This window comes from Peromyscus californicus, unplaced genomic scaffold (assembly GCF_007827085.1).
Source record: "Peromyscus californicus insignis strain IS unplaced genomic scaffold, ASM782708v3 Scaffold_2__1_contigs__length_46816999, whole genome shotgun sequence".
NCBI classification, from domain to species: domain Eukaryota; kingdom Metazoa; phylum Chordata; class Mammalia; order Rodentia; family Cricetidae; genus Peromyscus; species Peromyscus californicus.
In genome coordinates this window covers 1,004,766-1,032,005 of record NW_026294540.1, presented here as the reverse complement: position 1 = coordinate 1,032,005, position 27,240 = coordinate 1,004,766, and the positions used below count along the sequence as shown (strand labels likewise).

Below are 27,240 nucleotides of genomic sequence, written 5' to 3'. Positions count from 1 at the left end.
CAGAAACTTTGAAAATTAAAACACCACTCAAAAACATTCATTTGTCTCCCAATAGGGAAATAAAAGCAATAGATTGACATCTCTGAAAAGAATGCCTTATTCTATTTTACATGGTAATATTTGACTTTTTGGAGAAAATTACAAATGAGCATATCATCAAAAGAAACCTTAACCACCCCCCACAAAAAAGAGTACCAAACTCCTTAATGACTAATGAGGTTCAAATGTCACTATTCCTTATGTATTTTAGCAATAATTACCAATTTAAGTCTATCTCTCCACTTAAAGAAAGAATTCCATTTATGAAAGAGTTGGTGGAATTAAATGATTCTTTAAGACATGTAATAAAATAAAATCTACAGTTGCTACTTCAAATCAAGATCTATAACGTACCTAAAGAGGATGAGATGAAATGTGGTTATGTGGTGTGGTCTAGGCTACACTGTCATCAGACTGAATGTGAATATATTTTCAGTTGTGTCTGAATAGTGAGAGAGGGGAACAAGGAGCAAGTGCAAGCATCTCTGCTACCTTAGCAGAGTGCAGAGGGAAATCAGCTGTGAGCAGGAAAAGAAAGTGACTCCGACTTCACTCTCACTGCTAAACGGCATTGATGAGCACTAAGGAATTCCATTTATGAATGGGAAGATATATGGATGGTTTCACAAAAGGTAATGGTCAGCATCCCTTAAGTACAAATGATTTAGTCCAACAAACATCTTGACCTTCACATGTTGTCACTCTGCATACTTTTCAGCTCTGTAGTCTGCACTGTTTGTCATTTGACAGCCGTAAACCGGGAGCAATGACAAGGCCGCCTCACTCAGACCTTCAGAAACTCTGACTGTCTGCACAACGCCTGCACGAGACTGGGCCCAGCAACACCCCATTGCAAACTGGGGAGGACTCACAGGGTTGCATCCTGTCCTGAGAAGCTACTGGTAATTAATGGTGAGTGGTAGGAGGGACAGACATTTTTGTGAGTGGTATAGCCACTGGTAAAATGGCTATGCTCCTATAAATAAATCATCTGTATGCCTGCAAGCAACCTTAAAGGAACTCATTGGGATGAAATCACAGAGAGAGAGAGAGAGAGAGAGAGAGAGAGAGAGAGAGAGAGAGAAACCAGCTAGAATGTGGAAGGAGGAAGGCTCAGCAGAAGTGAAAGGGCAGTGGAGGAAGGGAGGTATGATCAGCAACATTATAATATGTCTTAAATGTCATAATGAAACCATTAAAAGCTCAAACAGCAAGCTGCCCTTCATTCATAAAATCTAAAAGTCTGGCAGGGTGCAGTGGCCATGCCCTTAATTCTAGCACGGGGAAGGACTGAGTTCAAGGGTAGTCTCGTCTATATAGTGAGTTCGAGGCCAGCCAGAGCTACAGAGTAAGACCCTGTCCCCAAATCAAAATGAACCCAAAGATCTAATTTTTAATTTTGAAAATCACTTATACTTTAGGTGTGTTCTGGACCCCGCTGGCAGTCCCTCGTGGATAACACAGTCTGTCTCTTTATTTCTAACCACTTACTTCTTTGCTCAAAATAGTAAAAGCACTTTGTTGTTGAAAGCATGTTGTTTAGTTTGTTGTTGTTTTTAAATGAATAAACACAAATATTAAACATCATGTAAGTTTCAAGATTAAGAGTTAAAAAAATTACTGTAGATCCCTCATATTCCCAAAGATTTCTGGACATTCTAAATTCCCAAATTTTAGATGACAGCTACAGCAGCAGCTTCATCAAAGTATTACAAAACTTTACATAACATTTTTCACAGACTGTCAATGACTCTATAAACACCGGACTAAAGTAATTCATAATTTCATTCAAGTAAACAGGGTCATGAAAAAATAGACACTCTCATAGCTGTATCACGCATCAATCTGTGAAAAACAGGAGCAATGTTTCCAAATGCCAATGCACCGTCACAGCACACTTCCATGACAAGGTGACAGTGGCAGTTGCGTGGCCTTTGTTCTTAGTGGAAGTAAAAAGAATAGTAACAAAAGTCCCTAAACAAAACCTCACCTCTTCATTCGAGGCAAAGAGCAGCTCTGGTACAAGTCGAACACCCCAGGACCCTGTGTGGAGACTCCAGAGAACCCCAAGCACATGGAGTCAAACACCCAAGGACCCTGCATGGAGACTCCACAGAACCCCAAGCACAGAGGAAAGACCTTCCTACTGTAAAACTTGCCAAACGTACTCACTCTCTTATCTAACCTTCTATGGTAAAAAAAAAAAAAAAAAATTTAATTAAAATTAAAAAACAGTCATTTAAAAGTAAAGTGGAACCTATAGATAGTGTTTTTTAGGAAAAAACAGTGGGAGTATGTTTTAAGAACTATGAAGATTAACTGCTAGGAAAAATACATTGTCACTTAGCAATTATCTCATGTCTCTGGGGAAACATTAAATCCAGGAGCTTGATCATGGATTTCTATCATTCCACATCATGATCACATTTTGTATCTTTTCAAGATATATTTTCCTGTTGCCTTTCGGTGTGCCTGTAAAAGTCTTCTCATTTGATTTCTTCCCTATCCTGGTTCCTTCTTCCATTTCCTTCTAACTAATTTCAACTATGAAAAGAATATCTCTATATGGACAATGTTTTCATGTCCAATCCTCAAACAGAGATATGTTAAAAACTAATTCCTAAAACTGGCTCTTTTGTGTTGCCTAAGAAGGGTCATATCGGGAAGCATCCGGCCTCTTGCCAGCCTAGGGTCTCTTGTGACCCTACAATGAGAAAAGGAATCACTAGGAGGGAGTAACTACATACATCTTCCAAACATTTTTAACAACTGAAGTTATTCTTCAATCTTACAGAACATGGTTTAGAAACTAGTTTTTTAAATTAAAAAAGGAAAAACAATGTGGACATCTATGGTGGTTTAAAAGAAAATAGCCCTCAAAAGGAGCAGCACTATTAGGAGGTATGGCCTTGTTGGAAGAGGTGTGGTCTTGTTGGAAGAAGTATGTCACTGTGGAGGTGGGCTTTGAGGTCTCATATATGTCCAAGATACCACCCAGTGTCTCAGACCACTTCCTGTTGCCTACCAAGATGTAGGATTCTCAGCTCCAGCACCATGTCTGCCTACACACCATGTCACACCATGATCATAATGGACTGAACCTCTGAAAATGTAAACTACCCCAATTAAATATTTTTCCTTTATAAAAGTTGCCGTGGTCATGGTATCTCTTCACAGCAATAGAAACCCTTACTAAGACAGCATCATTCATACATGCAAAAGTTCCTTTTGACTATATAACTAAACTATTGACCAAAGGAGGATGGTATGCTATAATGAAACAGAAGTAACAGGGACAATTAACATCACAGAATGGGCTTTCCTACTATAAAAAACCAAAATGTTCTAAAATCTCTAGTTTAAGAGTGTCAACATGATACAACAGATGGAAAATTCCATACTTGATCTCCTATGATGAATCACCATCACAATCAAGGAAACATGTAAAATTACCTTCGGACTATGTATATGAGGTATACATGAACCAAATGAACTCTGTGGTTAGGCTTGAGTCTCATTCCCAAGACATTTTATTATGTATATGTGAATGCTCCAAAACCTGAAAAAGCCCCAAGCTCAAACTGTTTGGCATATTCCTAGACCACCAATAAATGCATACTGAAGCAATTATTCAATCTATTCATCCAAGTTTGGCAACAATTGAGACCTTCTAGAAACTTCAAAGATGCAGCTTCACAGTTATCTGATGTGTCTGTCACCTCCTAGCTCTGCCTACCAGCTGATCCTATTCTGACTCTACCTAATGCTGTGGTTTCTGTTTGATGCTGAGAGCTGACAGTCAAAATGTCATCTTGGATCTCAAACACAGGAGTACCTCTACCATGAGAAACATTGCATCTGGGACTGAGGAGGAGAAAAATTCTAGCACACCTAAATAAGATTGGGCCCCCTAGCTCATATATTTGAATGTTTGGTTCCCATTTTGTGGACTATTATGGGAAGGATTAGGAACTGGGGCCTTGTTGGAGGAACTGTTTCACTGGGGTGGGCTTTGAGGTTTCCAAAGCCCGCACCACGGCCCAGTCTCTACCTCTCTCCAACTCGTGCTTGTGGATCAGATACGAGCTCCCAGATGCTGCTGCAGCACCGTTCCTGCCTGCTTTCTGGCACGCTCTCTGCAATGCCAGTCAAGGACTCACCCTCTGAAACTGTAAGCAAGCCCCCACTTAATGTTTTCTTTTAAAGTTGCCTTAGTCATGGTGTCTCTTCACAGCAATAGAACAGTCACTAAGACAACACACTATCTTCAACTCACTGCAGCCAAAAGAAATCCCTACACAATGCACAGAACTTTCTCTCTCTCTCTCTCTCTCTCTCTCTCTCTCTCTCTCTCTCTCTCTCTCTCTCTCTCTGTGTGTGTGTGTGTGTGTGTGTGTGTGTGTGTGTGTGCATACAAACACCACATGTGTATATAAAGGTTAAAGATCAACATCATTCCTTTATTTTTGAGACAGACAGACAGACAGCCTGTCTTTGGAGCTCACTATTTTGGCTAGTCTGGCTCCATTATCCTCCTGCCTCCACCTCCTTCTCTCCTCCAGTGCTAGGGTTACTGATGACTACACATTACTATGCCCAGCTTTCACCTGAGTGCTGGGATTCCAAAATCAGGTTTGCAACCGACGTTTCACCTGCTGAGCCACCTCCTCGGCCTTCAAGACTTTGTTTTAAAGATTCCCATCTCAGATGCCCAAGTTTCTTATTTCTGTAAACAACTGTAGCCTAACAGTAACTTAGGTCTCATAGTTAGCATCACTGTCAACTATTGAGACATACATCTCTCGTTTCTTTTTCAGTATTTTCCAGTTAATTATATTCTATTAAAAATTCATTCTTCCCACTTCAATTCCTATATACAGGTTACCTTTCCCAAATGGAATAATTAAATACTTAAAAATAAAAGGAGCAGAGTCTGCCTCCATAAAAATGCCCAGACACACAGCATTCCTTTAACCCAGAGCAATTACCCAGAAGTCTAATGGCCATCTAATTTAGAAAATTTCAGGAACAGTTGGCAGAGACTCTCTCGCCTCCTTCACACTGTCACTCCCTGTGGTCTCCTTGCCTAGTTGAGATGTATTATTCTCTTGGGAGAGATGTGTAAGTTCTGTCCAAAAGCTCTGGAATATGATTTTTTTAAATAAGTGAAGACTGCATTTAACAGAAATTCAAACAGAAGTGTGAATTAAAAGGGTAATTTCAGATGTAGTGAAAAGCTGTAATGTCCATTCAAAGTAATGAAGGCACACGGTATTAATCTCCTAAAAAGACTCAATGCTGTGAGAAAAGCAATTCTGTTTCTTAGTGGGAACAAATTAAGATGATTTCCCTTACAGAAATTGCCATAATTACAAGTAATTATCTTGTACTCTCTAAATTCACTACTATAGCACATTCTGCAAATATCATCTCCTTCAAATGCTTTATTTGGAAATCCAGGAGCGATTGCTGTTTGGTGAATTGTGCCACAGCACTCAGACTGATTATCAGTGCCACATAACGTGTAGTAAAGAGGCGACATTCTGAAGCTGGAAGAGCTTAGAATTCCAAATTTATGACATCCCCATCATCAGGTAAGCACAGACAAAGTGAGAATGGTAAACCACCAAAGACAGCTGAATCCAATGTGGGCTTGTGCATAAAACAATGGGGAAATCATTCTGATGTGCATGGGATAATCATGGAAACCATGTAAACAGCTGCTGTCCTTTTTATAAAAACCCTCGCAGAGCCAAGTAAAATCCCATCATTTGCAGCCTACTCAGTTTTTTATTTTCCTTTAATATGAAAATGTGAGAGAAACTAGTTACCGACAGGGTATTAAGAGGAGAATAAACATGTGAAGCCTAATTTCACCATCTTTGGGGCCAATTACCATCTAGATTTCAGCTGGCAAGTGAAGTCTCCTCTCTAGCCAAATTGGGATTCCTTACCATAGTGAAAGCCATGCCCAGAGTTCGCCTCTCCCTACATCACTCACTGCCTGGAACAGGCTCATCTCTGCCTAATAAAAACCAACAGACCCTCCAGCATGGCTGAAATGCTACTCCATCATAAAGACACTTGGTCCACACGTTTCTACTCCAGCTCCAAGTCCATCCTCTCGACTCTCAACCCCAGCTGTGACTTTTCCTTTCATCTACCTGGGTGATGCTGGCATATGCCGCCTGGCATTTGAAGGATTTGTACACTTGTCTCATTCTCTCTTCTACATTATAAGCCGAGAAATGTATTTTACCTATATTTCCACATCTTGTGACTATACTAAATATTTCCACATCTGTGACTACGCTAAATATTTAATACTGTGATCATTCAAAATAAATTTGATTTTCAAAATTGCTCCCATTGAAAAACACATCATTGAAGCTATCTCTAAAAGGCTACAAATATACATAAATACCTGATTTTATTTATAAAAGCTGCACGTGTTATATTAGTATTTAAAACCCATCTATGGTAACATAATAAGCTCTGTGACTATTAATCTTTCCTGGTACTTAGTTGGTACAATTTTTCTCTTTCAGTCCTTGATTGCACCAAGGACCTCACACACGTATACAAGAGCTGTACTTCTGAGATCCAACCCTAGCCAAGGTCAACACAAATGTTAACTGTGCTTGCATGTTTATAGTCTGTAGCAAGAATCTTAAAAGTTCTTATTAATAAGATCAAACCTGAGGCCAGTTATTAGGGTGAACGCTGGAAGGTCAGAGAGACAGAACAAGCCACAGCTAACCTCACCTGGCCAACTTCTCTGCTGGTCTTGTTTCCTCAGACTGGATGCCTCTGAGTCCTCATATCCGAATGGCTCTCATCTGAACTGCTGCTAGAAGCCTGAAAGCTTAACCAGCCAAATGCTTCTAGTTTCTGGTCTTCATGCCTTATATACCTTTCTGCTATCTGCCATCACTCCCTGGGATTAAAGGCTCACTTCTTGGGATTAAAGGCGTGTGTCACCATGCCTGGCTGTTTCCAATGTGGCCTTGAACTCACAGAGATTCAGAGGAATTTTTACCTCTGGAATGCTAGGATTAAAGGTGTGAGTGCCACCATTTTCTAGCCTTTGTATCTAGTGGCTGTTCTGTCTCTGACCCCAGGTAAGTTTATTAGGGTGCACAATATTTTGGGGAACACAATACCACCACAATAGTCGATAACATGGAATTTAAAAGCTGATCTTCAAATCTCTTTCTACATCCCCAGCCCTGACTAGTATGCTATGGTTAGAACGTTTATGCTTGCTTCTCTATATTTCTTCATCTTATGTTTTTTTTAATAATGCTTTGTTTTTTAATAATTTTTATTTTATTATTTTATATGTATGAGTATTTTGCTTGCATGCATGTCTGTGTAGTATGTGCATGCAGGGCCCACTAAGGTCAGAAGAGGGCATCGGATCTCCTAGAACTGACTTAAGAGACCATTGTGAGCTGCCATATGGTTGCTGGGAACCGAACCTGTGTCTCTGGAAGAGCAGCCAGTGCTCTCAACTGGTGAGCCAGCTCTCCAGCCTTGTTGCTCTATATTTTCACCCTGTTCTAATAAACATGCCAGCAGTATATTCTATAGATGTGTAATATTTTCAATTTTAACTTTAAGAACTTTACATTTCTAGAGCTGGATAGATGGCTCAACAATTAAAAGGATGTGTTGCTCTTGCAGCAGATCTGATTGGGTACCCAGCACCCATGGGGCAGGTCACAGTCATACATATGTAACTCCAGCACCAGAGATCTGAAGGCTCTGACCTCCATAGACACCGGCACTCATTTGCACACACCACTCCCCAACACACACATAATTAAAAATAAATCTTAAAAAAATTCTACACTCTCACCTATCCATTCTTAGTCCAGTATGAGGCAGTGTAAATAAATATTACAGACTTACTTTGGAAATAAAGTCATAGAGTTCTACCCAAATTAGCAAGCATAATTTGCCCAGTTACAGTTCTTTGGGGGAAACACTGGTCCTGTAATAACCCAGTCACTCTAAATTGTTTCTTCCATAAGCATTATAAGAGATACAGCATCTATATAGTTCATTAAAGGTCCTGAGGACCACAGCTGTCAGCAGAAATAGTCAGAGCAATGACAACATTGGGATAATGATCATCCTACCTGTGAGGTCTACTCTGAACCTGTACCAAATGCTTACTGTTCACACATCGCTCTATCTCAGTAATTTACTCTCCCCCTTATTCTTGGTCCACACTGACCTAGGTTGGTCTTCCCTTGTTATTCAGTGTGTGGAGTCTGTGATCAGCATCTTCTCCCTATCTCTGCTTCAACCTGAACTCTTGTCCTGTCTGCAACAGTGCAGACACTCTTAATGCTCTTCCTCAGCTGTCCAAGGTCCCCACCAGAGTGGACCCATCTCTACCTGTGGCCAGGCTGCAGAGACTGATACTGATGCTTCACCATCCTCTCTTCCAGCTCCATCACGTGATTATATGGAACCCATCTCTTAGCAAGTTGCTGGGTGACTCTCTTAGTCTCTGATGAAACACCGTAACAAAATAACTCAACGTGGAAAAGGTTTATTTCACTCACAGTTCCATGTAACAGTCAAGAGCAGTGAGGGCAGGAACCCGGGGGCAGGTGCCAATGCAGAGGCCATGGAGGGCTGCTGCTCACTAGCTTGCTCAGCCTGCTTTCTTTTTTTTTTTTTGGTTTTTCGAGACAGGGTTTCTCTGTGTAGCTTTGCGCCTTTCCTGGAACTCACTTGGTAGTCCAGGCTGGCCTCGAACTCACAGAGATCCACCTGGCTCTGCCTCCCAAGTGCTGGGATTAAAGGCGTGCGCCACCACCGCCTGGCTCAGCCTGCTTTCTTATGGGCAGGGACCTCCCCCACCACTAACTAACTAAGAAAATGTCCTACAGTTGGACCTTGTGGGGTCATTTTCTCAATTGAGGCTCCCTCCTCTCTAATGACTCTAGTTTGTGTCAAGTTGACATAAAACAAGCCAGAACAACTGACCCCTTGTTAGCTTGACACACAGACACATCACTTTTCAGTTAGAACCTTTCCTTTCTCATTTAGCCCGGAGATGCCATGTTAATATTAATATCACAATAAAAGACATAAGTGACTTTAAAAGTCTCACAGTCTTTACAAATTCAAACACATTAAAAGTTCAGTCTTAGCCGGGCAGTGCTGACACATGCCTTTAATCCCAGCACTCAGGAGGCAGAGTCAGACAAATCTCTGTGAGTTAGAGGCCAGCCTGGGCTACCAAGTGAGTTCCAGGACAGGCTCCAAAACTACACAGAGAAAACATGTCTCGAAAAACCAAAAATAAATAAATAAATAAGTCTCTTTAAAAATCCAAATCACAAACTGGTGGGTGGTGGTGCACGCCTTTAATCCCAGCACTCGGGAGGCAGAGGCAGACAGATCTCTGTGAGTTCCAGGCCAGTTTGGTCTACAAAGTGAGTTCCAGGACAGCCAGGGCTACACAGAGAAACCCTGTCTCAAAAAACTAAAATGCATACATACGTACATGAATGAAAGGGAGAGAGGGAGGGAGGGAGGGAGGAAGAAAAGGAGAGAGGAAGGTTGGAAAGGAGGGAGGGAGGAAGAGAGAAATACCCAAAATCTTTTGTAAAAGTTCAAACTCTTTCAGCTGTGGTCTCCTGCAAAAATCAAAATTAGGTTAATACTTTAAAAGGGAAGAACCAGGGCACAATCACAATCTGAACAAAGCAAAACCAAACTCCAACACTGTAAAAAACTTAATGTCCAATATCTAGGATTCACTCATGATCTTCTGGGCTCCTCCAAAGGGCTTGGGTCACGTCTCCAACTCTGCCCTCTCCAAAGCACACAGCTTATCTACTAGGCCCCGGCTGGCTCCACTCCACCTCTGCTGCTCTTGGAGGTCGTCCCACAGATCGGCACCTCACAAATGCTGGGGCCTCTGCTGCAGCTGGGCTGCACTTTCACCAACAGCCTCCCCTCTTCATGATGCAAAGCTTCAACTTCTCTGCATGACCCCTTCAATTCTGGGCCTTCAACTGCCACTGAGGCCACACCTTCACTAATGGCCTCTCTTGACCTCTCACAGTACCAAGCCTCAGCTACTCTCCATGACCCCTTCACACCTTCAAAACCAGCACCACCTGGGTGACTCTTACACTACCAAGCTCAGATACATGCTCAAGGTACAACCTTCACCACTTCTGAACATAGCCAAGATGGTCACACATAAGCAACCTGAAACAGTTCAAACTAGTAAGGCTGCCGGAGTCGTTAACAATAATTTTGAAAGCAATTTTCAGTTTATCTTTTATTTCTTCAGTCTAACATCTTTTGGAAAAAATATGATAATGAAATAATAGCCAGGTGTGGTGGCACACGCCTTTGATGCAGCACTTGAGAGGCAGAGACAAGTGGATCTCTGTGAGTTCGAGATGAGCTGGTCTACATAGTGAGTTCCAGGACAGCCAGAGATACATAGTGAGACCCTGTCTCAAAAAATAGATAGAGAGAGAGAGAGAGAGAGAGAGAGAGAGAGAGAGAAAAGAAAGCATAAAGGTATAAGGCTGTCGACGAAGATCATGACTCTAACATTTCTAGTACACTTCTTTCTACTCTTCTTCATTTCTTTTTCTTCAACCAAAAGCATACTTTTTGGGGGTGGGGGGCAGGGAGTCTCATGTAGCTCAAGCTGCTCTCAAGCCACTACAGAGAGCAGGGTTACCTTAAAGTCCTGGTCCACCCTCCTCTACCCTCAAAGTGCTAGAATCACAGGTATGTGTCACCATACCTGTGATGGTGTGCTAGAATCCAAACCCAGGGTTCCGTGCACACTGTGCAAGCACTCTCCTGGCTGAGCTGCAGCCCCAGCTCTGTACCCATCTTGTTTATGCAAGATACTCTCTACTCCACAAATGCAGCTCCCACAATACACAATGGAGATGGGTGTAAGTGCAGCTTTTCAGGTACCAAACCCAAGGTAATCATGAAAATGTGGATGTGCGGTATGCATTCCAGGTATGGAAACATGGAGAAAATAAAGCATGCTAACAAAGGACTTGTTGCAACAATGAGCTCATAATTCAGGTAAGTATAATGGACAAAGTTCTCATTTTTTCAATGACTAATGCTATCATTCAGTCTATTTTTAAATTTAAAATATTTTTCAATCCCAAAATTCATATGAAAGCACAAAGCCCCAGAATAACCGAAGCAATGCTAAGCAGAAAGAGCAGTGCTGCAGAAAACACAAGCCTGACCTCCGATTACACTACAGAGCATAATAACAAGACGGCACGACACTGGCACAAGACAGCCACACAGACCATCAGGACAGATGGAAATGAACCCACACGTTACAGCCATCTAATATTTATCAAGATATAAAAGACCTACACTGGAGAAAAGACAGCCTTTCCAACAAATGGTGCTAGGAGAGCTGGATTTCCACATTCGAGGAATCAAACTAGATCCATATCTCCCATCCCATATGAAACTCAATTCAAAGTGCAACAGAGACCTTAGTGAAAAAAAGCCTGAAACTTCTAGGGGAAACTCCAAGATATGGAATCGGCAAGGGCTTTCTGAGAAGGATTCCTGTAGCTTGGCAGGAACTCCAGGAACTGACAATGAGATTCCATACCACAACAAGGGCACACACTGGAGAAGGAGATCTCTGCCAGTCACAGACTGGGCATCCAGAACTTACAAATAACTAAAAAAAAAAAAATGTAAACACCAAAAGAACAAACTTTAATTGAACAGCAGTTCCCAAAAGAACTAGCCAAGAAGTATTTCGAAATATTCACAGTATCCTTAATCACTGTGGAAAAGCAAATGAAAACTACATTGAGATTTCATCTCACCCCAAGAAGAATGGCTATCATTAAGAAAACAAGTGACTAAAAATGCTGGTGAGGGTGTGGGTACAGGAATCCTTATACACTGATGGCGCGATGTAAACTGGTATGTGTCCTATGGAAATTAGCACAGAAACTCCTCAAAATAACTAAGAGTAGGGATGGGGAGATGATTCACTGGCTAAGAGCACTGGTTGCTCTTCCAGAGGACAAGGGTTCAATTCCCAGCACCCACATGGTGGCTCACAACTGTATGTAACTCTAGTTCTAGGAGGTCCAACACCATGTTCTGGCTTCCGAAGCAGACACCTGGCAAGCAGTACACAGACATACACACGCCTTTAATCCCAGCACTCGGGAGGCAGAGCCAGGCGGATCTCTGTGAGTTCGAGGCCAGCCTGGTCTCCAAAGCGAGTTCCAGGAAAGGCGTAAAGCTACACAGAGAAACCCTGTCTCGAAAAACCAAAAAAAGAAAAAAACAAACAAACAAACAAAACAAAAAAACGTCAACAAGGCTATGTGGGTAAAAGCACTGGCCACTAAGCCTGACACTTGAGTTCAGTTCCCAGGACCCACATGATGAAAGAAGAACCAACTTCCACAAGTTGTTCTCTGACCTCCACAGGTACATGGTCGCGCTCGCGCTCGCCCTCGCCCTCTCCCTCTTTCATACACACACACACACACACACACACACACACACACACACACACACACACAGAAAAAAAAGAGAGCGAGAAGGAAGGAAGAAAGAATTTTTAAAAATAACTCCTATGTGATCATAAATAGCACTCCTGGGTATACTCCCAAAACACTGAGTCAGCACACAGCACACAGTTGCTGCCACAGCTCTGTTTATTGTGCGCTATTTCCAATAATCTAACATGGAACCACCAAGATGTCCACCAGCAGATGCTTGTACTCGCTATAAAGAAGTAGCTGTTTTGTTTGCAGAAGAATGGACAGAACTAGAGGTCATCGTGTTAAGCGAAAACCAGACAAGAAAAAGACAAAATAGGCTGGGGGGTTGGGGGGTGCACACCTTTAATCCCAGCACTCAGGAGGCAGAGCCAGGAGGATCTCTGTTAGTTCGAGGCCAGCCTGGTCTACAGAGCGAGATCCAGGACAGGCTTCAAAGCTACACAGAGAAACCCTGTCTCAAAAAACCAAAAACGACAAGATTAGTTTGTGAACTTTTTCTATACATGCTATTTATTACACAAAAGGTATGTGTTAAAGGATACAATTTTATATTTTTTTCTTAAACTATGTGCAAAAAGGACAAAGTGCTTAAAAAAAATAACAAAGAACACTAACAGAATAATCTAAAGGACAAATATGCCAAAAAGGGAAGAAAGCTAAAGAGCTTGGCCACGTAAGAATGTGAAAATTCTTAGCTGCCAAAACTTTAAACGGGGTGAAGAAAGCACAGGACCAACGTGCCCTGTGAATCCTGAAAACATGGTTAGATGAAATGATTCTGAGTTTTCTATAAACTCCACGGTTTTAGCACGTCAGCGAACGCAGTCTTGCTGCTGAGGCAGGTGCTGTTGCTGACAGCACACGCAGGTGCTGGGGAAGCTGGAGCCCACAGACTTTCCCTCTCCTCCTGGATCCTCCACAGTGCGTCACCTCAGTGACTGACTAGCAAAAGGGAGGCAGCTGCTGGGGTTCCTTCTTCACGCTGGGCCAATTAAACTCTGTACCACTCACACTGGTGGGTTTGCTGATCACCCTGGACAGCAAAGGTGCCAACACAGATTTTCTCACCTCTTCCGTCCTTCACTTCTTATCTATCTATACAACTACAGTGCTCCAGCGTTCCTGACTCTTGTATAGATGACCACTCCCTACCAAATACACAGAATTAAAGAAGTTTAGGGCCGGGGCTGGGGATGTAACTCATGGGTTAGTGCTTACGGCACTAAGAATGAGGATCAGAGTTCAGATCACCGGCACTGACCTCAAAACTAAGTGATTCCAGGAACATCAGTGACCCCAGTGATGGGAGACTCCCAGGAGCCTGCAGGTCTACCACCTACCCTAATGATCCAGTCAGAGACCCTACCTCACAAACTAAGGTACAAAGGCTAAGTCTGCCAACACCTGGTTGTGGAGGGGTAGAGCTCACAGGCCTCATCTCTCCCTGAGGATTTATATGCAATTAAGAGTGAGGGGTGGAGACATTACTCTCACCTACATGTTAATTTAAACAATCCAGTGAACCTCACTGAGTCACACACAAAAAGAAAATGGCAGACAGGAAAGCAAAGGGATTATCAGGAAGGGAAGGGGCAGGTAAGGATAAAGGGCAAAGAGGGATATACAGTTGAAATATATATACCTGGCATGAAGGTGTCACAGTGAAGCCTATTGCTATGAATAATTAACATATGCTAATAATGTATTAAAGTATAAGGCAAACAGTGATTGAGAAAGATACTTGATATTGAGCTCTGGCCTCTACACACTCATGCACACCTGAACATACACAAACACATATATACACATACATCACACGAATAAATAAAATACTGAGGACTGAAGAAAATAAAGATTTAATATGGTAGCTCACAATCATGGCACTGATGCACTGATGTCCTGTGATCAGTGTGAAATGTGTCACTAGTCACTTCAATGTTTTTTCCTTTTTCAATTGAGGTGAAGTTCACATGAGATGAGACTACTCATCAGCAAGTGTGTGTCTCGGTGATACTTACTAGATGCACAGCATTATGAAGCTACCATCCCATGAGTGTGACTATATTTTTAATAGGTGCACAATTCAGACTATCCTTTTAATGAGGAACCCTCACTTCTGTGCAATATGTCATTCTCAAAAGGTTAAGAAATGCGCAGCCATAATCTTGTAAACTAGGTACTCCCTGTAACTAGCAAGTCAAAGAATCTTACCAAGTCATCCCATTAGTGCATGCATTCATTCAGGCAGTCACTCATTCAGCTCTTCCTTGGTGCCTACCGCCTCCCTCAAAATTGTGGAGATGGACACCCGGGCAGTGGTAGTGCTGAGCCAGGACTGTGGCTAGCACAATTATAGTCAAAGGAGGGAATGGCCAGTGATGCCCAGCAATAGAATTGTCAAAGCAAAGGCAAGCTCCATGACAAAACAATGACAAGATCAAGATGGATGAAGAATATGAGGACACTGAGCAGGCCAAGGAAGGGAGAGTCTAGTCTGTAAGGTCCAGCCAACAAATGAGATCTTGTCTCAAAAAAAAAAAAAAAAAAAAGAGGAGGAGGGGGAGGAGCAGGAGAAGAAAGAGGGGCAGGAGGAGAAGGGAGCATTCTAGGCATAGGAAAGAAGTAGTGAACCACATCTAGCTAGACTGCCAGGTACAGTTGTGCTGCAGTGAAAATGCAGTGAGGACTTCAACATGCCAAGCATTCTTCTAAGAGCCAGGTGCCATTCCCCTTAACATAGCCAAGACCTCCTAAGAGTGAAGTCACTGGCCACAGAGCTGTGCTGGAGCAGAGCTGGATCCTCACCACTGTCCAGTTTCAGAGTTTCCTCATCAGTAGAGAATTCACACTACAGCTGTCTGTTTCCAGGTTCTTCTTTGTAATAAAACTAATTGCAGAAATGCAGTTTTAAGGTAGAAGCTACACTGTAGCACTAACACTGATGATGAACAATGGGTGGGCACCACTAAGAACCCTCTGGCCTCAGGGAGGAGGAGAGCAAGTGACAAACCACCTCAGGTCATGTCTTCTGTCCGGCTCACCACGTGCTTATCCCACTGTGTGCCTCTCCCAGAGCATGGAGAGAGGGCAGGGCTTTAACAAGGTCAGTAATATAAGCATATTTATGTCTTTCAGCAATTACTTGAAAGGAATAAGAAGGAGAAACTAGAGGGAAAAGAGGCCAGAAAAAGGAAAATCATTAGGATGCCATTTACAATAGATCCAGAAGGTGATAAACTCTGTGAGGAGTCAGACATGAAAGAACAAATGACTCCCAAGGACATGAGTCAAGGGAGCTGCCGGCTCAGAGCCTGTGTCCCAGGCTGCATGGACCTAGAAATGCTATAAAGAGTGGACTGCAGAAGACTGCTAACATGATCCTACGCCACTAAACAAGCTGAGTCCCAAGATGAGTGACACAGGAATGCCAACTGCAAAGAATTCAGAAATGACTAGGTAATAAATACTAAAACACCAAAGTACAGATTATTAAAATCTGAAATTAATGTTATAATCCAGAAACAAAATACTTCATCACAGAGATAGAGTAGGGATCTGAGATATATTCTTTCATAAAAGTGATGTCATTGCAAGACATAGATCTACAGGATGCAATCTTACATATGAGCTTCAAACAAGCTTCTCAATGGAGCTCCAACAGAGAAGTCATTTAAGGACCGAGGTGCTGGGGGAAGGCAGAGGAGGAAGCAAGTAAGAGAAAAGCAGGACACAAAGGATGGAGATGTCACAAGGAAACTCATTACTCCACATGCTTAAATAAAACAGATAAGTAAAGCCAGATTCATATTTTATTAACATGACAAGTATAACAAGATAAATACATCATAAGATTCTCAAATTACATAATTAATGTAGCTTATGTGACACATTCCTATTAATAATCTTTTATTATGCGTGAACAGTAAAATAACATTAGATAAGCAATGAAAAAATCTAATCAGAGAGGCTTTCTGACTTTCAGACTGGAGTCTTATTGACACAGTGCTATCTAATACTAATCCTTGGATTTAGAAAGCAGAAATCTCTTCATAGTGGTAAACAAACATGCTCCTACGAGACTGAAGTTTTAATTACTATCACTTCTGCAAATACAAGATAAAAACAATGTGCCTCATGATAGCCTCTTATGTAAAACAGGAAACAATGTATTCTACAAGGCCAATTAGGTTACAAAAAAAAAACAGTCATGATACTGGGGTGAGTTCTGCTACCGAGCCTGGTACTACATTAAACTTGTCTGTCTTAATCATGACTTCTAGGGAGATTTTGTGGAGAGTGGCTGCCCCCTTTCTGATGTTGTCTGTAAAGATTAGAAGCCAATGACAAAATATGCTGGTGTTCTTCAATAACCCACTAGAGACAAACCTATGAATCAGCTTTAGTAGCAGGTCTAAAAACACAAGTGATAGTAGCAAGTAGTAGTTATTTACTTTTATACAAAATAAATGTTTATTGAGCAACTATATTATCCTTGAAACCAAAAGAGATATGGTCCCTGAACATAAGGAACTAGAGCTCCACAGAGGCCAGATAAACACCTAAAAAGACAGAAATACAGGGAGAAAGAAAAAAAGACTCCAGCCAATAAGATGAAATTAACCTCAAAAACCATAGACTATAAATGCTCTTAGAATTCCCAGGTAGCTGAAGTCACTACTGTGTTCCTTCAAGGGGAAAGGGGATGAGGGGTGGGGGAAGCATTTTGGTAGTAGAGAAGCAAAGCTCTGTGGATAGTAACATCCTGCTTGGTTTTATCTATCTCAGATAAAAAGGCCTAATCATCAAAATTCCTAAGTACAATGGTATTGAAGGAGACAAGGCTGTCTCAACCCTGTTCTCACCCTGCCCTGCTGTAGCCCTAGGAAGTCAAAACACTCCTCTAACCAGCTTCCTTATCTGCAAAATACAATCAGCACGCCCTTTCCTTACTAGATAAGAACTGAACAAATGCACAGACAACCACAGGCACCTGGCATACAGCAGGTGCCTAAGAAATGTTAGCTGCTACCTGAACGACAGAAAATGTTATCACAACCACAAAACAGGACAGTTATTCAGAATCTTTCATTTTTACTTAACACATTCAATTGAAGTATGATTAATAAAGAAAAATGTGTCTATATTTAATATATAAAATGTGATGAGTCTAAAGTTAAGTATACACGTATGAATATTTATTTTAGGAAAGTGTTTAACTCTCTTTTTTTTAGGTGTTTAACTCTTGGTGAGAGGCCCACTATGTTTGAAAGGCCCTCTGAGACTCACACTAGGGTGTGGCATGGTGAGGTGTGGTGTGGACCTGATAAACCATGCTGGAAGGTTCCTTTGTGAAAGATATCATACCCGAATAGAATACTACAGATTGGCAATTCATAAACCTTGTCTTGAGTATTTAATCTACCAAATTAACAACGTAAAGAGGAGCAAAGAACTCCCCTTAAATCATGTACCCCAGCTCCATGTTCAGTTAGAAACAAAGAAATCTGGAATTTATAGTTACTCTCTTACAGAGAACCCAAAAACCCAGGATTAAAAAAAGCCCAAACTAGTAGTGACTGGCAAGACCCCAAGACCCAAGCTACCAATCAGCCGAAGCCCTAAAGCCCAGACGGGCAGCTGCTTGTGGTACAATCTGTGGGTGCTCTCCCTATCTCTGTTCAGATCCCACCAATGGGGTGTGAAGAGTCCATGGATCAGTTTGGCATATGACTGCACAACCACAAATGTGTTACCAGACCCAGCCAGAAATCATGACAATGGTGTGATCATGTGAGTATTCTGGCATGACTAAGAAAATAAACCGAGTCTGCTTGGTGATGCCCACTGGAGTTGAATAGCATCTTTCCCAAGGTAGCTTTCACTTCCAATGTAGAAGAATTGCTCTCAAGCTACCAACAAATGATGACACAGAAGCAGACAGCTCAGTTCCTATGAACTCTGCAGATTGATATCTGGGTCTTTATAACGTGATGACTTGTGATTATGAATACAGAAAATAAACACAATCTTCTGGTATAGTCATTTAAGCATCACGGAGTGAGTAAATACTGCAGTGAATCCTAACGCTTGAAATAGAATCTTCCAGAGTCCAGAAATCCACCTGGCTGCCAAGAATAATACTTCCGTGGTTCAAGCAATACCAGTACCCTGAGGGGCTTTCACTGACATAACCATATGAGTTACTACACGTTGGTTAAAATAGAAAAACCAGGCATTTGTGACTGTACAGTTTGCAGATTATCTTTAAACTACTCATAAAAATTATACAAATATAGAAGACTCTAGGACTAGGCAGCATCTGCGAAAGATGTTTGGTTATATGGGGTTTTCCTCTGTTTTAATGGGGGGGGGGGGGTAAACACACAAATCTCCTAAACCAATATCGCTGAACGAAGCCCTGCGATGAGAACAGAACAAATACATGAGTGGTTCTGGATGTGGGCTAGGCAGAAACAACTGCCACAGGACAAAATCGAATCAATTAGACACTGAAGAAAACCTTTCCGTTCACCAGGCTATAATGAAGCAGGGTTTGCTGGGTTCCCCAGCAGTCAAACCAGCGCACAGTGTCTTCTCAGCGTTTCACACATGATTTCTATTTCAGCTCTGATGTCAAACTCAACATCACACATCATGGCACAAAGAAAGAATCAGTTTAGCTAGTTGAGTGAAACACCAGACTGCTGCTAGCAGAGACAGGTCACGGCTGGGGAGGGGCACAGCACATTCAGTTCGCTGTGTTTTCCTTCAGAAGAATGTCAATAAAAACCATGGCCAAATGAGGTATTGAGGGAAAGTCCCGCTATGCTGTAAACCGCTGGGTTAACCTAACAGTGGCAGTCAGGCAAGTTTGCAAAGGGGAACGCTGGCCAAACATACGGCTGCCAACAACTTGAAGAAAGCTGTCTTTCTCCCTCAGTGTCCCAAGGAAAGGACGGGTCCCACATTTAGAAACGTTATTTCGGGGACCAATGGCAATTTATTTTGATAGAACCACTGGATGTTTTTTCTTCAGTTCTCAACAAAGGAGCCATATTAGGAAATAATCTTGCAAAAAGCAAAGTACCCCCTCCCCCTTGCCCACGATCGATGCACACACGCGGTGCACAATGGCCGGCTCGCCCGCACTCGCCCACGCGGCCGCAAACGCAGCAGCGGCCCCGCTGCAGCCCCTGCGCCCGAGGCCCGGCCGTCGCCCGGAGCCGCTCAGCGCTCGCTCCGGGGCTGCCCGCCCCCCAGCGGGGCCCAGGGGAAGCGGCTGCCAGCAGCCCGGACGCCGATCCCCGCGGGGCAGGGGGCGCTCCGACGCCCACCTGCGGGCCTAACGGGGCGGGCGGCGCAGCCCCGGCCCAGCACGCGGGGCTGAGGCTCAGCTGTCACCCCGCCCGGCCGCGCGCGCCCAGAGGCAAGAACTTGGCGGGCTGTGGGCGCACAGCCCCGGATGGCCTCGGGGGTCCCGCGGGCCCTCCCCTCCCCGAAGCCCCGCGGCCGCCGCACTCACCTTCTTCCGGGGCTGCCATTTCATCATATTTGTACAGCCGACCCGGGGCGCATCAAGATGTGGGCTGGGGGCTGGGGGCAGACGCAGGGCGGCGGCGACTGCAAGTCATGCTGCCTCCTTGCACCCCCTAGTTCTTTCCCTGTTCGCAGCGAGAGGGAAGAGCCCGGGAGAGGACCGACAGTCTTCGTCTTCGGTTCAATGCCGCGGCCACGACACTCTCCCACGGGGCTAAGAAGTCCCAGCAGCCAGCGGCTCACCCGGGCCGGAGCGGGGCATGTTCCCCAACCCGCGCTTACGAAAGAGCCCCGCAGCCAGCGACAGCAGCTCTCCGATCGGCCGCAGACCCCTCAGAGCAGAGACCCACAACACGAGCTGCCACAGAAACCCGGCCGGGTTCCTGCCATCCAAGCCCCTTTTGGCGAATTCTCTTCTCGAAAAGGATTAGACAAGCAATGAAACCCTCACACACAGCCTGGAGCAATTCCCAAATTCTGGGTGTATTTCTCGTTTGTAAAATTTAGCAAAGAAAATTCCAAAGATCTGTAATCAGAGCTTCTTTGCGCAGTTTTCTGCTTCTTAGACAACTTGGGATCGGATCTGCCCATCCGAAATGCCTACCTTCCTTGAACACGGTAAATAGGAAAACTTGGTTTGTGTGTTTAGATTTTTTTTTTTTTTAAATTCCCAAGAACCTTAGTGGGGAAAGGCTGGAAGGAAATCCTGCAAGAACCTAACTCCACAGCTCAGTCTGCACTAATGACTTCCTTCCCTTCAGTATGAGCACAGCCCAGCTCCAGCCACACAGAGCACAAGGTTTCTGGGTCTTAGTGCCACGACATCTACTACACAGCAAAAAAGTAAAGCTACAGTTCCACAGGCAGCCACAGGCTGGCTAGGAAACCTCTCAAGAATTCTCAGATTTGTGTGAGCTATATGGAGAAATAAAAAAGGGCAAGAATCCAAATCAAACGGCTACAAAGGGGCTGGGGAGACGGCTCCCCGGTTGCACTGAGGATCTGACCCCAGAGGCCAGAAATTACTTCACAACCACGAGCCACGCCAGTTCCAGGGGATCTGACCTCCACTAGTTCCTGCACATGGCTGTGCACCTAAACTCATACAAGCAGACACACTTAACATAAATAAAATAAATAATAAATGAATCTTTTGAAAGGCCATATACATTCTGATTTAAAGAAAAAATACTTGAGATATAACAACTTAAAAAAAATCAGAGCCGGGCGGTGGTGGCGCACGCCTTTAATCCCAGCACTTGGGAGGCAGAGGCAGGCGGATCTCTTTGAGTTCAAGGCCAACCTGGGCTACCAAGTGAGTTCCAATGGCGCAAAGCTACACAGAGAAACCCTGTCTCAAAAAACCAAAAAAAAAAAAAAAAATCAGAAACTTCGACCCAAATGAACTTAAATATAAATTTTATTTGCTTCTCTAAATTAATTGCTTTTTTAAAAATAGCAGTCTCACTATATAACCCAGGCTGGTCTTGAACTTGTCAAGCCATCCTTCCCCTTCACCCTCCTGAGTAGCTTAGCTGGACCTATAGGCACAGACCATCATGCTTGAATAGCATGCATTAATTTTATCACTATAAAATATTACTATAGGGACTGAGTTTTATTCATCTTTTGTATACTGATTCCATCTTATGGATGGCGATTAATCTATGAATACAAAATACTATGTAATACTACGATCATTTATTATCCAACACGCCTGTCAACTCCCAATTCCACCTTAATGTTATTTTGGTTGCTGCTAATATAATCGGCAGTAGAAGTTACTATCCTAATAACAGATGCAAACATTATTAACTGATGCAGTATGCATCCAACATTCCCTACACACTGGCAGAACTCACTTATACAGGGAATCACACACAGGTGTGTCACTACAGCAGATTATAAATAGTCATTAAAACACCAGAAATGAGAGTCAACCTTCAGTGACCGCATAGATTTTTCTCATTCTATTTTCCATAGAAGGACACTGAGACTCACAGCTGCTGCTCAACTGAGATACACACATAGAGTATGAGGGCTGAATTCAGACCCACAGGACCTTACTCCAAAGTCTATGTCATTTCACACTGAGAACCACAGCTATGTGCCACATAACCCTGCCATGTCCTTGCACAGCTCCAGGGACTGGGATCTGACTGGGGTAATAAGGGAATAAGGAATGACAGACAGGTGGACACTCGGACAGAAAAGCTGGGGTCAGGTAGGCTGGGCTCTCTGATGGAGAAACCTCATCACTCCCAGAAGCTCAACAGGTTTATTATAGAGTTGAACAGAGATGGGGTTATTGCATTCAGATGAACAAGGAGTCATGATTATTATATGCAGATGAGCAAGGAGACAGGTTTAGTGATCTCAGCTGGAACAGTCTTTGTAAGGGCACAGTCTTCAGGCCTTAAATATCCAGGGGAGAAAGCTACGGTAGACATTTTCTGTACTTATCATCAGCACTTGCACTTAAGTCTCCCAAAAAGGCTTTGTCAACTCTCTGAGCCTGAGGCTCTGTGGTCCCTGACAAGGCTGTGCCTGTGTCAACAACACACATTCACTCAGGGCTTCACTCGCTCAGGGTCTTCTCTGTTCTCTACACACCCCTCATCATTAGTATAAGCTCTGACTGTTTGTCAACCCCTTTCCTGGGCGCTACAAATATGAGGAAGAGACTGTTCCAAATCATGACTTCAGCCACAAAGAAAGCCAACATTCTCAGTGTACTGTGACATACCCAAATTATTCTGGAAACTCTGTATACACACCCTACTAGAATTGAAAATTCCATATCAACCTACCTAAAATCAGCCTCCCTTCCTAACCATCCTGTTTCTGTCTATGACATCACTATGTTCCTAGGACCACAAACTCACCCCACATCATTTCTCACATCCAATCTATCCCCAACTCTTCTCACTTCTTTCTTAGATATCACTTTCAAATTTTTCTTGTTGGCACCCGAAGCCAAAGCCTCATGAAACATTTGCACCAACTAGGTATAAAGCATCTCAGAGGATAGAAAGGAACAGATGAAATCCTGAAGCTAAAGGAGGTTACTAAGAATTCAGGACAGACTCTGGTAGGAGAAATCCACTGCCTAGTTGGTTAAGTAATTAAGGAGCTGTGTGGCCAAAGGCTTGTTGAGGGAGTGAGGTGGAAAGGCCGGCAGCAGCAAGAATGCAGGGGAGATGCAACTCTCCCAAAGCTAGAAGCCAAGATGCCTGCCACAGCTGCCTCTGAGGATCTGATCCCACCCCCACCTTTCTGAGCTCATTCTCCCCATTCTCCCTTCCTGGGTCCCCACACACTGGCTTCTCACTGATCCCTGAACATGCCTAGCACACATTTGTGGTGCCCTGAACCTGGACCAATCTCTGCTTGGCTCCTTCTTACACTAGAAAACTATCTAAAATGACAGCTCTTTTCTATCCTCCTCACATTGCTACATTTTAGTCCATAGCTCTATCATATACTTTTTTTTTGGTTTTTCGAGACAGGGTTTCTCTGTGTAGCTTTGCGCCTTTCCTGGGACTCATTTGGTAGCCCAGGCTGGCCTCGAACTCACAGAGATCCGCCTGCCTCTGCCTCCCGAGTGTTGGGATTAAAGGCATGCACCACCACCGCCCAGCTACTTTGTTTTTTATTTAAAAAAAAAAAAAAAGTCTATTTGCTCCACAAGAACATAAATTCCAAAGGAACAGGAACTTAAAAAAAAAAAAAAAGATTTATAGCTGGGCAGTGGTGGCGCACACCTTTAATCCCAGCACTCGGGAGGCAGAGCCAGGCGGATCTCTGTGAGTTCAAGGCCAGCCTGGTCTACAGAGCAAGATCCAGGACAGGTCCAAAACTACACAGAGAAACCCTGTCTCACAAAACCAAAAAAAAAAAAGATTTATTCTTATTTTATGTGTATGGGTATTTTGCCTACAATGCTGGGGAAGTCAAGAAGAGAGCAACAGATCTCCTGAACCAGAATTAGAGATGGTTGTGAGCCACCACATAGATGCAGGGAATCAAACCTGGATCCTTGGGAAGAGCAGCAAATGCTTTTAACCCCTGAACCATCCCTAGCCCCAGGAGCAGGACTTTGTTACAATGCCCAACACAACCGGGCATGGCAGTCACATCATTTCAGCACTTGGGAGGTGAAGGTGGGATGGAGTTAGAAGTCACCCGGGTCTACATAGAAGATCCTGTCCTAGATATACACAGACAAACCAATATCTGTCCACAGGAGCCAACATACGCCAAGTAGCCAATAAATATTTGTTGAATGAAACAATGAAAGAGAGAGAAAAAGGAGAATATGAGCAAAAAGAACAAGCATATGTAAGATGTGCATGTGTTAGAGTACCTCAGCACTAAAGCACCTGTCCGGCATGTGCTTGGTTTAACCTCTAACACCACACACACACACACACACACACACACACACACACACACACACACACACTCAGTGTAACTTTTTAAATGAACAAATCGGGCACTCAGCATGTGATCACAGCTCTAGGAAAGCAGAGGCAGGAGGATCAGGAATTCAAGGTCATCCTCAGCTACACAATGAGTTCTAAGCCAGCTGGGCTACCACAGGAGATCCCTATCAAAATTAAAAACAAAACAAGAACAAATGAAGAGAGCAGAAAAGAACGGTGACTGTAAGAAACTCTGTTCTACTTCATACAAAACAGAAGACACTCTGTTGTGGGAATCAAAAGAGAGTTTATTGTATAGAATAAAAGACACGAAAGGGTTAACAGTAAGAAAACAGCACAGTTGAATCCCCTCTCTCCACCTCTCTCTCTCTCTCTCTCTCTCTCTCTCTCTCTCTCTCTCTCTCTCTCTCTCTCTCTCTCTCTCTCTCTCATGGGTTCCAAGCTGACCTTTCATGCTTGTGCTCAGGATATCATCCTAAGCCTCCCAGTTGTTGGAATTACAGGCATGTATCAAGTCCAACCCAAAGCAGCATTTAATTTTAACCTACCTAATACAAAAGAAAATATTAACTCTGATTTTATGAGGCTCTTCTTATGAATTTTTTAAAACTCTGTGCATGGTTAAAAGGCTTATTATACCTCTTTGACAGATAACAAAACCAAAGTTCAGTGAACTTGTGTTCAAGGCCACATCATAGTTGACAACAAGCAAAGACCCAGACTCCCGGGCCTGCTGGGGAGATGAGGATGGTTGGTGGTTGTTTCTTTTGACTGCCTCTGACTTTCTGCTTAACACACATTTTCAGAAGGGTACGGAAAGTGGCATGAATAGATGAAATGGGTCTAAAACAAAGGGAGTTATAAGGATTTTGACCCTGGAGTACAGGAGGTAAGCAGCCATGTCAAAGCCTCCAATCTGTAAGGAGGAGCTGCAAACTTCTAGATTTCTTTTTGCTCAAAACTCTCCTAAAGTATCCTAACAAGCCAACCAAAGCACACCCACAGGACTAAAATCCATCTGCATGTCCTAAAGTGTGGTTGTTGACTTTTAGGCAACCAAACAGTTGCTAATCTATGGGGTCTTTTCTAAAGGCATCTGCAGTCCACCTCCACGGGACCTTGGTCTATGAAATCAACCTTCTAGTTCAGATCATATGAAGTTATTAAACGGAGGGTAGCAGTGTCTCAATCATGGGCTGTATCAATAAGGGACACAGAAAATGCTTTGTGTTTCTGTCAAAAGAGAATCAATCCAATTACATCAGAGTGATCCAAAGCTTTCAGGTGACTTCCAATTGTTTTGATATCTCATCTGTGGGTCACTTATTTGTAATCTGCGTGTAATTTCTTCCCCTGGAGTCTCTGACTGTTTTTGCTTTCACTTAATAGAAGACCATTAACTAGAAGCTTTTAAATACCAACACCATCCTGAATCATTTTATTTTTTTCCCTCTTTGTACCTAATTTACTGGGCTTAATAGAAATTGAATTGGTATTTATACCTGAGATATTCACAACTTCACCTTCTACCAATATATATGAACCACCAGGAATTATTTATATGAAGCTACTAAGTTACCACAGGTCAAAATGACCTACACACACATTAATATTATTGCTTCCAAGATTCAAAACTCAACAGCAAGGATATATTTTCTAGATCTTAAGTTACTAAAGGGCATTTTATAACCTCCTGATTTTTAAAAGATACTTTAAATTACATTATGTATATATGTTTTTACCTGCATGTATGTCTGTGCATCATGTGTATGCCTGATACTCATGGAGCCAGAGGAGGGTATTAGATCCCCTGGAACTGGAGTTACAGATGATTGTGAGCCATCATTTGGGTGCAGGGAATTGAACCCTGGTCCTCTGGAAGAGCAGCCAATGCTCTTAACGGCTGATCCATCTCTCTAGTCCCAACCTACTGATTTTTTAACACAAAACTTTGCAAATGACTTCCCTAAACACAGTTGCTGTAAGCCAGTCTAGTGCATGGTGTGTACTTCAGTAACTACTGGTCTATCCAAATCTGAACAAAAGCACAAGTACGTGAGTGGTGGAGAAGTTCCTAAGGACTGGCGTGTGTCACACTGATCATGGCTAAAGGCCTGGAAATGCCAGCCTCATGCTCACCTGCAATGATTTTGTTTTAAACACAACGTGAAACTGTATTTGGAGAATACAGTTCCCTGTTGTTCTAGAGACCTCCGAATTATTTTTAAGTACCTTAGAGGGGTGTAGAGAATGTAAAAGGACAAAGGTAGAAGTATATCTGATACCAAGAAAATTTACTTATTAGTGACATTTCACACATAACCATGTTAAAGTCTTGCTTTTCTAGGAAACTATAATAACTTGCCACAGTCTGAGTGAGCCACATGCCCCCTGGCTGCAGGAACTGCCTCCAGCCCTCTACCCCATAAGGTCCACTTCTAAGGGTCTTACCTCTCCTCCTCCCATTGCCAGCAGCTCTGGAGAGGCTGAGGGTCCTGTTTAGTTCAACACTAACTGAGCACCCACTGTATACCTCGGCTCTGGGAGCCAAGACAGAAATGAGTGGTGGCAGCTGTGCTGGAAGAGGAGCAGTCAGGTACAGTGAGGTGCACGGCTAACACAAGAGCAGCCGCCAACACTACCTGATCACACCCTGG

At 43.1% G+C, this 27,240-nt stretch overlaps 1 protein-coding gene across 4 annotated transcripts in view; it reads right to left on the bottom strand.

The window, feature by feature from the left end:
- Ttc28 (tetratricopeptide repeat domain 28) overlaps window positions 1–27,240 on the bottom strand; it is a 432,623-nt gene that overhangs the window by 302,597 nt on the left and 102,786 nt on the right. The window contains exon 1 of one of the 4 annotated variants that reach the window (XM_052754918.1): window positions 20,125–20,238. The exons of the other annotated variants lie outside the window; for them this stretch is intronic. Within the exon in view, the coding sequence (XP_052610878.1) occupies window positions 20,125–20,151 (27 nt within the window). The 5' untranslated portion in view covers window positions 20,152–20,238. Of the gene's footprint in view, window positions 1–20,124; window positions 20,239–27,240 lie in introns of those variants that run through there. 4 annotated transcript variants of the gene reach the window in all.